Below are 13,851 nucleotides of genomic sequence, written 5' to 3'. Positions count from 1 at the left end.
GCGGCATCCTGGCAGGCCAGCTGCTGCCGCGCCTGCTGCTGCTGCCACTGCGCTGCGCACTGCCGTGGGCCGCCCCGGCGACAGCCTCGCCGGGGCTGGCGCCCGCGCTGCGCGCATCGCCCGCGTCGCCAGCGGCGTTGCCGGCCGTAGGGCCAGCAGCGGCGAGTGCAGCAGGCGCAGGCGCAGGGCAACTTGGGTCCAGACCTGGAACTGCTGTTGCTACAGCAGCATCTGGCCCACAGCTGCGCTGCCCAGCCGAGCCAAGCTCTTGAGTAGGGGGCAGGCCCCATTCGTTGACTCGCCCATCCACCTGCATCGCCTCTGCCCCCTCCTGCTGCTCCGTCTGCTGGCGCAGCTTGGCCGCGCGGCGGCGCTGCCAGCTGGATGCCCGTGCTTTCTTGCCACCCTGCCGATCGCCAGCCCCGGCTGCTGCTTGCTGCTGCTGCTCCGCAGCTGGCCCATCAACTGCTGCCGCCATCTCGGTATCAGGCCGCCCTTCAGGAGCCGGCTGCGAGCGGCCATGCTGCTCCACAGCATCCATCAGGCTGTCGGCAGGAGAGTCTCCTTCCAACTGTGTCAGCGTCACGGCTGGCTGCTGTGGCCCGGCGCTTGCTCCCTGCTCCTCCCCTGCTCCTGTCGCCCCCGCCAGCAGCTGCTTGGCTGCTGCTGCCACAGCGACAGGCGCCGTTTTCCGCCAAGCCTTTGCCACCTGGCTGAGCGGCGGGCCGCTGCATGGGGCAGGGGTATGGCATGAAGCAGAGGAGCATCAGGAAAGGCTGAGCTTCCTTGGGCGCAGCTGACGCAAATCAATGCGGCCGCCCACCAGCCATGCCAGCAGCGTATGGCTGCCGACCACGAGAGCATGATGCACAGCCCACCCACCTGAGCTGCAGGCAGCAGGAGTTGGGCAGCGCCGCAAACATGGATGTCTGGAGTAGGAGGTAGAGCATGAGGGTATCGCCGATGCGGGACAGCAGTAGCTGCAGGGCAGGGTCAGCGCCAGACGAAGAGAGGCAAGGGGTTTGGGCTAGGCAGCAAGTTCCACAGCAAAACACTGCAAGTTGTGAGGCATGCATGGCACATGCTGGCGGAATGGTTCCCGGTTGCTTTCCTCCACTGAACAAGTCACCTGCCAGGCAGGGCTGCAGAGGCTGGCGGTGGTGCTGTTGTGGTGGTACGATTCTGCAGTGGCCATGCCAGGCACGCTGCGGCCGCCACCTGCAGGCGGCTAAAAGGCAAAGATGGCAGCAGCAGTGGCAGCACGGGAGGGAGGCTGCAAACAACAGTGGATGCAGCAGATACAGCAGGAGAGCACAGAGAGGGGCAGTCTGGGGACAGGCGTCGCAGCCGTGCCTGCGGGGCGCTTCCGACGGTAGCCGTAGCACAGCACGTTGCCGCCGCCGCCGCCCGACTTGTTCTGCCCAGAGGTCAGCAGCGCCTCCACCGCTCGGATCACCAGCTGCACATCAGGGGCGTATGGTGGTCCTCGCATCGGGGGCTTGCCGCCATCATCGATAAACAAACATGCAACACACAGGGTAGAGCAGCAGGGCCGTCGTCCCAATGGGCACCCCGATCGCTTGCCTGGCTCTGGCTGGAGCCCTGGGACAGGGTGAAGCCTTCGCGCAGCTGCGGGCACCCCGGCCGCAGCACGCACCAGGTGTGCTCTAGCAGGGCCTGAACGGACAGGCAAACGGGACGGCGTGGGGCACTCAAATTGGCATGAGCATGGCAGAGGCCCACCCATGGACAGCTGCATGCAACAAGCTGCGACCGTGCAGCACCCAGATGCCAGGCCCTTAGCCAGGGCACTCGGCTCCCACCTGTGCATAGTCACTGTGGTCGCATGGGAGCACCAGCGCCGCCGCCAGGGCGGACGCCTCTCTCGACTGCCCGCTCAGCCTCAGCAGCAGCTCCCGCAGGCACACCACGTTGCCCTCGCCGTACAGCCGCTGCAGCAGGGGCGGGGGACCCGCTGGGGCCCGTGATCGGCGAGGCGGCATCACTCCTCGCTGCCCGATGGGATGCTGGGGAGCCCTTCTATGCCATAACAGCTGGCCCTGGCATTGAAACCAGATGGAAAATGCCCCAGTTTGTGGAGGCGCCCCTGCGCTGCGCATGCTGGGGCGGGGCAGAGCGGGAGGCTCCGCTTCCCAGCCGCCTCCCCACCTCATTGTTGCCCAGTCTGGGCAGGGGACGGGAACTTGCTTACAAGACTATGACGCACCGATATTAATTGAAAAATGCAGCCTAAGTTTAGTCTATTTCGGCCATGTGCTCATGATGTGCAGGTTCAACCTTGCCTGTGGCGGTGTTGCCACCAGGTAACAGTCAAAATGCTGGCCGCCCTCAAAGTGCAGCAGAAATTGGAGCGGGTGGGGGATGGAGCCTGCGGGAGTCTAGAAGCCCCGGTGTGCACACTTAGAGGAACTGCCGCTGCTCCCGTTCCGCCGCCGGTGGCGCCGGAGCAATGCTCCTTCAACTCGAAGTTCAAGTGCTTGGCTGTCGACCAATCAGGAAGTCATGGTGGTGCAGCAACCGCCTATCGAGGCCCCCACAGGATGCAAGAGAGATCCCGATATTTGCCTGCTGTGACCTGGCCAACCAAAGCTTTGCCCTCTATTTCATCTTCCTTGCCTTAAATTAGCACGTGGACAGACCTCTGATCGCCATCGCGCTGCCAGGAAGGTCTGGGCGCCCATTGCCAGTCTTCGATGGTGTTTTTCTTCATCCCGCGGGGCCACGGCCCTGGCAAGGATGACTGGCTGCTGTACATGGTGAGGGGATCGCTGCGGTCAGGTGATGGGACGCATGCCGGCCGCCTCTCCTCAAGCGTTTCTCTCCTCAAGGGCCGCTGCACCATTGCCATCGCGCTGTGGCACATGCGGATATGCTGTTGTGAAGGCGCCCGCCGCCCCTGGCCGCCGCCACTGCTGCCTACACCACCGCCACCGCTCCCTCCACCCGCCAGGGCCTGGACAAGTATGAAAATGAGGACCTGATCGCTAACGCGCTTCCACACGACATATGGTTCCACGTTGATGCCCTCAGTTCAGCGCACGTGTACCTGCGGCTGCCCGAGGGTGCGTGCATGCCTGGCGGCAGAGCATGCACCCTGGCTGCCTGCCGCACGGTTCAGCAGGCCTTGTTGTAACTTGGCCTGCTCAATGTGCTGCAGGAGCTTGACCTGAGCTGCTGTGCCTGCCACTGGCGCCCTGGCCTGCAGGCAAGACGATGGCAGACATTCCCAAGGACACGCTCGAGGACGCCTGCCAGCTGGTCAAGGCCAACAGCATCCAGGCAAGGGGTTCTGCATGGATCCAGATGGCCAGGCAACTAGTGGATCGCGCAAGCTGCGAGGCCCGCTGGGCGCCAGCGGGGGCAGGAGCAGTGCTGGTCCTGCAGCTTCTCACGCAGCATTGCGTTGCCGAGTGCTGCTGCCGCTGCACGTATGTATGATGCGCAGGGCAACAAGACCAGCAACCTGGCCATTGTCTACACGCCCGCCAGCAACCTGCGCAAGAGCGCAGACATGGCGGTGGGGCAGGTGCGGTGTTGCTGTTTGATGCAAAGCCTGCTCAAGAGCGCGGCACATTGCCTGTGCTTCTGGTGGCTGGCTGTGGCGGGGACGGAAGGCCCTGCCCTGAAAAGCGCCGTGAACAGATATCGTGCCTGCTGCCCTTGCTTCACCCCCTGGCTGCCGCCGCCGCTGCAGGTGGGGTTCCACAATGACAAGCTAGTGAAGAAGGCGCAGGTGGCGCGGCGGCTGAACGAAATCGTAAACCGGCTGAACAAGACGCAGGTGCGGCGAGGGTGGAGGGCGGATTATGCCGCCGCTGCTGAGCCGTCGTTGCTGCTGCGGTGTTGCTGCTGCCGCAGCAGCTGCTGGTGCTGTGCGTGCCTGGCATGCACCACCACCTCGCTTGCAGCGCCTGCTGCACTGCCTTACTCGCTCGGGTGTGCTCGGCTGACGGGCTTGGTGCGGTGCAATGCTCTGCTGCGCTGTTCCCAGGAGGAGAGGTTTCCAGACCTGGCGGCGGAGAGGGCAGCGTGGGAGAAGGAGCAGGCGGGCAAGCGCAAGGCAGAGGCAACGGTGAGTTGCACGCTGGGCTGTGCGATGAGCTTTGCATCAGGCGGTTCCATCTCGCGTTGCAGCAAGCCGCTCCCTGTCGCTCGGCCTGCCCGGCCTGCAGGTGCAGCGGCGGACCGAGAAGGAGGAGAAGGAGGAGCAGAAGCGGCAGCAGGACATGCTAGGTGGGGCGCTGCCACGCCGCTGCGGCCCCAGCCCACTCCCAGCACCGTGGCGCACCCTTGTCTGCCCTGGACGCCTGCGTGAATGCCGCTTCAATTGCCGCTTCCCTGCGATGCCCCGGCCTTATCCCCCACGCGCCCCACCTGTACTGCCTCTACCGCAGACTACAAGCACATCATGCGGGAGGAGGCGATGGTGACTGCCGGGGAGCTGCGGGAGAAGTATGAGAAGGCGGAGGACTATGAGGACGACTTCATGTAGCTCCCTTCCTTTTGTGGTCCAGCTGGGTTAGTCCAGGACCTTCCCACCAGCCACCAACCATTAACGCCATCTTTCAACCAGCGCTGTTTCTCCCGGTCGGCCCCATTCACGGCCCGGGTCTGTCTGCTTGCTGTCCTTGCTGCTCCCTTGCTTTCGATGCACTGGCCTCCTCTTTCCCTTCCCTCCCTCCTTTTGTTCTGAGACTGTCACACTATTTTCACCTGTCAACACACACACACACACACACACATGGGACACACATGGGCATGCATGGTCAGGGGAGACTATGTCGGATTAAGGGGGGGAGGTCGCCGGCAAGGGCCGTCAACAGAGCGCGGAGATCACTAACGCCCACTTTCTTGTGGCTGCTGGGTCGCCGCCAATGGGGTATACTGCAACGCAGGTGACTGGCTCATTCAGTCTCGCCGCCGCCGCCAGACTGGCCGCCCTTCTTCCCATAGCCTGCGGGCAGGGGGACACAGCAGCCAGGGTGCGGCTTGCCGTCTTCAACTTGAAGCTGGGCCGGCTGCCCCCGTTCTGCGTCCAGGCCAGCCGGCCCAACCAGCGACAGGCCTGTGTGGCACAGCTTCCGCACGCACCCGAGGGATCGGCCATGATGCCAGCGCCCAGCTCCTTGGCCCGCTCCCCACCCTTCTTGCCCGCCTCAGCCTGCGCCGCGGTGCCGGTGCCAAACTGCACAAGCACAGGCAAGGAGGCAGCAGAGCCAGTCAGAAGCCAACTGGGCCGGCCCAGCTTCCTGGGACATGCGCTCAGCCGCGTGGGGTGTGCGCGGCGCCAGATGCCAGCCCAGACAACCGTCTTGACCCACCGTCTCCTTCTGCATGCCAGTGGCGGTCTGCTCGCCCTCGACCGCCTTGCGCTCGACAGTGCCCTCCTTCCTGCAGGCAGGCACCAGGGGCAGCGTTCTCAATAGCACACAAGCCAAGCAAAGTTAGGGACAGGCTAGGGACAGGCGGGTTAGCCGTCCAAGGCTTCCGTCGGTCCAAGGCAGATAGCAGCACACTCCCTAGCAGTCCAAGGTCAGTCACAGGTTGAGAGCCGCCACTCACTCAGACATGGTGGTGTGCTGTGTGTGAGTGCTGGAGGCTGGGAGACGGGGTTGACTGTGGAGACAGAACTGGAAGAAGTGAAGCTTCAGGCGTTGGAGCAGCGTTTATGAATGCCTGTCGCGCCGCGCTTTCCAGTTGGAGGTGCTTACTACCGCAGGCGCGCGCCAGCCAGAAACCAGTATCCGGTGTGACCGCTCCTCTGTGTGACCGCTCCTGCTGTGGCCCTGGTGCTGGCACCCCGTGCCCCACCCTTTGACCTTAGTTCACTGGTCCATTCCACATGAGTGCTGCGGCTCACAAAGCGGGTAAGCCTTGGGCGCTGGTTCTCCGCGCCACTATAGCTAGTGGCGCGCGCCGCCGCCAAATCGTCCCTGCCGCACTTGCCGAGCGTGCAGCCGCCCCGCCCAGCAGCCCCCGTGGCCTGACTGGGATGGACGATGCCAGCGGCTCGTACGGCCAGCCGCCTGTGGTCTATGAGGCAAGAGCTGGAGGCGCGGCCTGTCTGCATGAGCCTTGCCGTGCGGCCCTCACTCTCCCAACCGCCAGCCCCGCCTGCAGTTCTCCGACCATCACAAGCCGCACAGCCCAGCAGCCGACTATGCGCGGCCACCGCCACACCTGCCCACGGGGCCCGCCATGAAGCCCGCCGCGCGCCCCCTCAGCCCCACAGATGATGGAACAGGCGAGGAGGGATGCCGCCCTGCTCCCGTGGCGCCCCCAGATGCACCGGTACCTGCCAGTAGCATACACCTCCCCATCCCTGTCTTGCAGGCAGCTATGGGCACCCGCCCTCGGTGTTTGTTGGGGCAGATGACACGCACAAGGCACACATGCCGTGAAGGAGCGGGTGGGAATGTGCACACCAGGCAGCTGGGCTTAGCCGCCTGTCATGGCAGGGCATCGGTCTGCCCGTTTTAGGAGAGAGATCAATGCGCTTGCTAAATGTGCGCAAACTGCCGTCATTTTGTCGTCTGCTCCGTTCCCCACTGCAAGAAGAGCCAGGCACGTCCAGGCTTTACAGGCGCAGGGTGGGTGGTGCCCGAGAGAGGCCTCAAGCAGGGGATGCGAGGGCACAGAACAGCCAGTTCAAGTGCTGCTCTTCTTCTTCTTGTCCTTCTTGTCTTTCTTCTCCTTCTTCTTTTTCTCCGGCTTGCCTGCTGCTGCTGGCGCTGCTGGCGCCTCAGATGGCGTTGCTGCAGCCGCAGCCAGCGCCGGTGCTGCAGCCACAGGCGCAACAGCCTGCTGCTCTGCTGCCTTGCGCTGCTTCTTCCCGCTTGGCTCGCTGCCCCCTGCCGCCTCCAAGGCTGCTGCCGCTGCCCCCTCTTCCTGCTCCCGCTTCTTCTTTTTCTTCTTCTCAGACTTGTCCTTCTTCTGTTTGCCCTTCTCCCCAGGCTGCTGCTGCTGCTGCTGCTCCGCCGCCGCGGCCGGCGCGCCGCCCGGGGCCGCCGCTTCTGCTTCCCGTGGCCCCTCTGACCCAGGTGTCGCTTGCCCCTTCTTGTTGGGCACTGCAGGCGCGGCGCCGCCACGCGGCTTGGGTATCGTCGGCGCTACCGCCGCCGGCCCGCGCCGCCGCTGCTCCGCTTTCTTCTTCTCCAGAGCCTTCTTGTCGGGCGACAGCAGCTGCGCCACTTGGGGCGCCATGCCGGCTTTGCCCAGCTCCCGACCGTCCTGCCCAAAGCACACCAGCGGGGCCGCGCTCACGCGGGCAACCGTCATGCGGCGCGTCACAGGCACCAGGCTGCCGTGCTCGCTGGCAGGGGTGGCAAACAGGGCTGCAGACAGCGCTTCCGGCTCCGGCACCAGAACATACTCGGCGCCTGCACAGCCACAGATGGGGAGCCAGAGATGTGGAGCAGGGGACAAGCGGATGTATGGATGGTTGGGTTCTGCTTGCGGCGGCAGGTTGCGAGTCCTGGTGCGCATGCTGAGACAGGCCAGGAGGGAGCAAGACGCACCTTTAATTGTGCAGTGGCCGCGGACGCCATCCTCAGGATCCTCAGAGATGGTCCAGCTCACGCTGGCACCAGCGGGGAACTGCAGGGCAGAGCGGTGGAGAGCGAAGCCGCAGCGACAGCGTTTGTCGGCAGCAGCAGCGATGGCAACAAGGGCGGGACGCCAGTGGCAGGATACCGCAGGTGCAATCAGCGGCATGCGGCACCCAGCCGCAGCGACAGTCCAGCAGGTGCAGGGCCACGTGTGAGCAAGCGCAGCTGCTCACGTCAAGTGGCAGCTGCAGCAGCCACAGCTCCTGATCCCCGTCTAGCCCCACTTCGGAGCAGTCTAGCTTGGGCTGCGCGGAGCTGACGGGCTTGAACACGGGGTCAGGCTCATACCTGCAGCGCGCAGCGGACAGGGGCGGCGCTAACAATGAGAGGTGGCAGGCGGCGGGCGAGCGGCGGCAGGCGGGCGGCGGCAGCGGCAGGCAGCCCTGGGACGGGAACCGCACATGCATAGCGCTTTCATGCGCCACCCGGCTGCCCCAACGCGTGGCCTGTGCAGGCCCTGCCAAGAGCTGAGGTGCGGCGACACCAACATGCACACACCCGTTTGCTGCGGATGACCCTCCCGCGTCTGCTGTGGCACCCTTACTCCCAGCCATGTTTACTCTAGCTTTCGGCAATATGCAAGAGGGTGTTCAGCACCAACTTGGGGTGGAGGCCCAAGCGGAGTTCAGGAAATGGTGGCCTGGTCGAGGATGCAATTGCACCAATGCTTTTACCCCTGTAGAGGAACAGAGGGCTGCCTCGCCTGCTCCGTGCTGTGGCTGGTACATCGTGTGGGGCCATTTGCTCATCCCCTCTTAACTCCTTATGCACCTACCCGCACCTAGCCCATGCGCATGTCTTGCGCCCTGCTAGCGAGAGCTCGCCAGCCCCTCCACACAACCCTGCTGAGCAGAGCGCCACGTGATCTGCTCCGGGCAGTGAGCAGCAGTGCCTCAGAGGAAGGAGGAGCAACACACAGGATGGCGCCGCGCCGGAGGGCGGTTTTGGGTGCCGCCGCCGCTGGTGCCGCCAACGGCGAGGGTGTCCGCCTCGCCTCAGCTGTCATCGACTCTGCTGAGGAGAGCGTGGAGCAGTTGGAGCAGCACGTGGGGTGAGCGATCTGGAGGAATGCTGCCACTGCTGCTGCCGACTTCCGTGTGCACGGCAGCCGCGCTCCTCTTGCCCGGCTCCTTGCAGATCGCCTGGCATTGCCTGCTGAGCCGCCGCGCAGGGCGACGCAGGCAGAGGCGCATCTGGGCCCTGCACCAAATGCCGACGGCGAGGAGGCCAATGTCTGGTAGGGGCCTGTGCATCTGCTGCGTGTGCATGCCACTGGCAAGGGTGTTGGGTCGCTGGGCTTGTCCACGCCGACTCTCCAACCCTGTGAGCCGCTGCTGACCCTCCCTCCTGCAGGTACTTTGCATTTGGGTCCAACATCAACAAGAAGGTCTTCGAGGGGCGGCGCAGGATCAGCCCCGCCGAGAGCGTGCCCGCGGTGCTGCCCGGCTGGCGGCTGGAGTTCAGCCAGCCGGGGCTGCCCTACGCCGAGCCCGCGTTTGCCGCGGTGGAGCCGCAGCCCGAGGAGGTGGAGGACGCCGCCGCCAGCAGCGGCGGCGCGCGGCAGCCGGATGTGCACGGCGTGGCGCACCGCATCACGCCCAGCCAGTGGGCGTATGTGTTGGAAACAGAGGGCGGCAGCGGGGGCAAGGAGGACCACGCCTACAAGGTGGTCGAGGCCACAGCGGTGGACTACTCGGGGCGCGAGCTGGTCGTGCTGACACTCACCGTGTCCCCCAAGATCAAGGCCCGGCTTCAGGTGGGGGGGCCCTGCAGGCAGTTGCCTAGATGATCATAAATAGGGGTGGGCTTGCTTCCGTGTGGCCGCCTGCTGCCGCGCCACACCTTCCCTTATACTGAGGCAGCCTTCCTCCGCGCCATACCTTCCTTTATACTTAGACAGCCCCCTCCGCACGGCACTGTGCCTCCCGGCTGCAGGGCCGGCACGCGCTGCCGTCGCTGCGCTACCTGACGCTGATCCGGGACGGGGCAAAGGACTATGGCTTGACCCCAGAGTACCAGGCCTGGCTGGCCACGCTGCGCCACTACACGGCGGAGCGGCCGGGGCAGAAGCTGGGCGGGGTGGTGTTCCGGGCACTCGCCTTGACCTTCATCTTCCCCGTGTGGGCAGGTGTGCGTTTGTTGGGGCGTAGGGCTTGCTGGGGGATTGCACTGTGGGGGCCTGCGGCTCCCTGATGAGCTTGCTTTCCGACCAGCCAGCCCCCGCGCACCCGTCGCTGCCCCTGCGCTCTCTGCAGGGGTGCGCCTGCTGCGCCGCGTGACGGGCATGAAGTCCGCCAACGACGACATGGCCAGCCGATGGATGCGGCGCTACACGGCCGCCCTGTTCCGCGTCGTGCTGGGGCTGCACGAGCTGGTGGCGCCTGTGCTGGGCTGCGGCATGACCTCCTCCGGATCTTCTCCGACGCCGCCACGGCAGTAGGCTGACGTTGATTTGCAGAGGGCATCCTGCCGAGGAGATTGCACTTGCGGGTGTAGCCTCCTGCTTTTGTACTGCTTGATTGAATTGGGCTTTCTCAGCGTTTGTCCATGTGTGCTTGACTCGCTCAATGATCTGCCTAGCTGTCGACCCTCTTGTTCAATATCCTGTCATTTCATTATGAAATGCTCTGTCTGTTTTCAATATAAATGGGACCATGTGCTGCAGAAGAAGAAGAAGAAGAAGAGAATACGCGGGACGCGTGATTTGTACCTCGGCCGTACTGGGAGGAAACGGGGTGTCAAGCCCCTGGCTCCCGTGTGAAAAACAACGAGGGGGAACAAAGGTGCAGGTCAGCCTGGATCGATCAGCCGCCGCCTCTTGGCCGCCTCTGCCCGCCACCTGCGCCGGTGCCGCCGCTGCAGCTGCTGCTGGTGCCGCTGCCGCCATCGCTGCCGCCGCCGTGGCCGCCCCCTGCCCCGCCGCTCCCCCTCCCCACCCCACCCTCGTCACTGCGTTCACTGCCGCCGCGCCCGCGCGGCGTTTCGCCTGCCTGGGGACATCCTGTGGTGCCTGCCGTTTGCCGCGCCGAGTCGGCGGGCGATCCGCTGCGGCATCGTGCTGCCTGCGCCGAGTGCGCCTGTCTGCTGCGTCTGCTGATCCGTCATCGCGCTGCCGCCGCCGCCGGGCAAGCGTCATCGTCCTTGAAGGCGCGCTGGGGCCCGCCTGCGGGGATCCGCCCTGCGGCGGCTGGGGAGGCGGCGGGGGTGGGTCACCGGGCAGGTCGGGCTGGGGCCCCCTCGCATTCTTGCGGGCTGCAAGCAAATTCATGCAGTTTTGCGCCGAATGCTGCGCCAGGTCAACCACCAAGCGCTTGACAGCAGAGCGGCTGAGGCCTATCTGATCGTGCATGACGGCCATGAAGTTGCCCGTAACGAGGCCCGAGTGCGAGACGCCAATGGCAGCTTGCGTGGCGCCGCGCCAGCGCCCGGGGGCCGCCAGCATGGACTGGAGAGCGGCATGGCTGCTGCGCTTGGCTGCCCACCGTCCGGTCAGGTTAGTATCATACGTGTGGAAGCACTCAAGCATGCAAATGTCGTGCTGCTGCCTGTTAGGCGGGCCAGCGCTGGCGGCAAGCAAGCCGAGCACGACAAGCACATCAGGGGTGGTGGGGCGCTGCTGCTCAGGCAACAGCCAGGCCGGCTCGACAAACTGGCAGTGGCCCTCGGCGTCCGCCATAGTGTGGAAGCTCACGCCCTTCTGGATGGCCTCATGGAGCAGGTGCACGGTGCCACCATGGCGGTTGCACACCAAAGCATGCGTGTTGGGGTGCTGGCATCCGCCCAGCGCATGCGCCTGCGTCTCTTCCACCTGCGCCGTGCACAGATCACACAGCGCGGAGGGGTGGCGGGCGGCGTCAAAGCCATGCAGTTGCTTGCGGAAGGGGCGGGCATTGAAGCGCAGCAGCAACGCAGTGCGGCGCTGGGCAAACGTGAACTGGCTGTTCCAAATGGCAGCTGCAGATTCGGGCTGCACCCCAGGCGCGTCAGGGCCCTCCTCCCGCTGCTGCAGCAGCAGGGTAAGCATGACGCTGCGCGTGCTGGCCACAATCCTGTTTTGAAAGACCCTGGCGACGTGCTTCTTCATAGAGGGCAGGGAGTCGGCCAGCCAGTAGGTGGACTCCTCTTCGTCTTCGTTCCGTGGGCGGGCGATGTGTCGCGGCCAGCTGGCCCCCAGGCCCGGGGTGCCCGCCAGCGCATCAGTATAGAATGTAACATTGGCGTCGCCCTCCGCCGCCCTGGCCGCCTGCTTGGCGGCCGTGTCAGCCAGCTCATTGCCCAGCACCCCAATGTGGGCACGGACCTTGTGGAGGGCGAAAGTGGTGCCCTGCATCATGGCCTGGCTGCACAACTGCGCCACAATGTGGGTGAGGATGCCCTTGTGCTTTTTGGTGCGCACGCGCTCAGGCTCATGCAGGGCCATGCGCGTGAGCCACATGGCAGTGCTGGCGTCAAGGAAGATGTGCCGGGCAGCGCCAGGCGGGGCAGCCATGATGCCATGCAGCGCAGCCACCAGCTCAGCATACGGTACCGTGTTGAGTTGCAGGTCATGGCCGTCAGGCTTGACCTCCTGCTGCTCGGCTGTGCCTGGACCCGTCTCAGCGACCACGCCCGCACCGATCGCACCCGACGTCAGCTTGCTGCCGTCCGTGTAAACGTTGCTGCCCCGCGGGAAGCGGAGGTGGTGCTGCCCCGCGAGGGCCTGCGCTGGGTCAAGGAGGGGCGGGGGCGGGGGGGCAACAACAGCAGCCGGCAGGAGCTGTGCCAGCATGAAAGCCGAGCGCTTTCCCGTCGGCGGGCGATCGCCACCCTGCACTCGCTGCAGATCATTAATCCAGTCCTGGACATCCAGGCCCAGAGCAGGGCCCGGCTGCCAAGCAGTAAGCAGCTGGAAGTTGAGCGCATCCTGCAGCCCGCCAGGCTGCATGTACTGCATAATGCCTGCTGCGTTAGCGACCACCAGCAGGTCAGCATCCCACTTGGCCTGAGTGCTTTGCACTTCCCCGCTGGGCAGCAGGCGCTGCACATGCAGATGCTGCTTAGGGACCGTGCACAGCCTGCGCACCCGGGCATGCTGGATGTACCTGCTGTAACCTTTGGAGGGCATGCTGGGCAGCAGCACGGCGGTGAGCGTGGGCGCCTCGCTGTATGTGGAGAGGATGGCCCACTTCAGCTTGGTGGCGGCAGCCTCCTCCGACTCTGGCACCAGCGCCAGTCCCGCGGCGCCACTGAACTGGAAGCCGCGCCGGTCGAAGTGGGCGCCAAAGCGCTGCGCACTGGCCCGCGTGGAGGAGTAGGACTGCAGTTCCACAAGGCGGGTGAGCGGCGTTTTGTCCCATTGCACCGACAGGCTGAATGCAGCCACGAGCGCTTGCCGCACGCCGCGGGGAACCACATACGCATCTGTGCAGTAGAGTGGCGGACGCGAGCCGCCCAGCTTCGTAGAATAGCGCACAAAATGGTCCTGCGCCATGGCGACCGTTGCAGCTGAAAAAACGGGCATGCCGTCTGCACCGCCCGCGGCACAGTAGCTGCGGTACAGGGGGGCACAGTTATCTGCACAGTTATTGCACAGTTATTGCACAGAATGCTCGACACAGTCGTCTCCCTCACTCTCTCAGAGGCGCTAGCAGTGGCAGCGGCCGTCGGCCTGTTTCTGGGCCTGTTCTCGGCAGCAGCTCTCCTCGTGCTCCTGCGATGGGTGGAGAAGCGCCTGGTAGAGGCGCGGCCCGGCGGCGACAGCCGCCCCCCGCGGCATGCCGAACCCAGTGTTCGGCACGTGCCGCTCGAGGGCAGCTTGCAGCCTGCGCGGGACCCAGCGCCACCCACAGGCGAGCAGACAGCTGAGATTGCGGTGATAGGGCTCCCCGGCTTGGCAGCGGAGGCTGCCGCTGGATGCCTTCCCACACACGAGCATGCCTGCAGACGCCTTTGCGGCTGGCTGCACGCCTTCTACAGCATGTCAGTCAGCGGCGTGCGGGTGCAGCGGGTGTGGATCACGCGGAATGGGCGGATGGCGCTTGAGGCGTCGCTGCCCGCCGCCATGGCTGCTACTGTGCTGGCTGGCAGCAAGCGGCTCAAGGGTACTGGGATCACCCTTGGGCCCGTCCTCAGCCCCAGCGAGCTGCGCGAACGGGAGGCGCGCAGGCAGCAGCAGCCACAGCCCACCCCGGTCCCGCCCCAGCCTGGCCGACAGCGCCGTGCGCAGCGCTCCGCCCCGCCAGCA

At 65.3% G+C, this 13,851-nt stretch overlaps 3 protein-coding genes across 3 annotated transcripts; 2 read left to right on the top strand and 1 right to left on the bottom strand.

Annotated features, from left to right (window-relative positions):
• Window positions 1–2,968: 2,968 nt before the first annotated feature.
• Window positions 2,969–4,250, top strand: CHLNCDRAFT_12853 (hypothetical protein; the record flags this gene model as incomplete). Its single annotated transcript, XM_005843751.1, has 6 exons — window positions 2,969–3,083; window positions 3,227–3,339; window positions 3,467–3,547; window positions 3,716–3,802; window positions 4,013–4,093; window positions 4,194–4,250. Coding segments are annotated over 6 exons (534 nt in total), but the record flags the coding sequence as incomplete, so codon positions are not given.
• A 2,419-nt stretch (window positions 4,251–6,669) lies between these two features.
• CHLNCDRAFT_139863 (expressed protein) lies at window positions 6,670–8,035 on the bottom strand (the record flags this gene model as incomplete). The annotated part of the gene is made up of 4 exons (XM_005843699.1): window positions 6,670–7,400; window positions 7,539–7,617; window positions 7,802–7,916; window positions 8,025–8,035. 4 exons carry the CDS (start codon window positions 8,033–8,035, stop codon window positions 6,670–6,672), a joined length of 936 nt encoding a protein of 311 aa, XP_005843761.1.
• Window positions 8,036–8,548: 513 nt separating this feature from the next.
• On the top strand, window positions 8,549–10,068 carry CHLNCDRAFT_54915 (hypothetical protein; the record flags this gene model as incomplete). Its single annotated transcript, XM_005843750.1, has 4 exons — window positions 8,549–8,679; window positions 8,982–9,384; window positions 9,564–9,756; window positions 9,884–10,068. The coding sequence occupies 4 exons, from the start codon at window positions 8,549–8,551 to the stop codon at window positions 10,066–10,068; spliced, it is 912 nt and encodes a 303-aa protein (XP_005843812.1).
• Window positions 10,069–13,851: the final 3,783 nt, after the last annotated feature.

This window comes from Chlorella variabilis, assembly GCF_000147415.1.
Source record: "Chlorella variabilis unplaced genomic scaffold CHLNCscaffold_27, whole genome shotgun sequence".
Taxonomy (NCBI): domain Eukaryota; kingdom Viridiplantae; phylum Chlorophyta; class Trebouxiophyceae; order Chlorellales; family Chlorellaceae; genus Chlorella; species Chlorella variabilis.
Note: the sequence above shows the minus strand (reverse complement) of the source record. Positions and strands in the feature narration are given on the sequence as shown.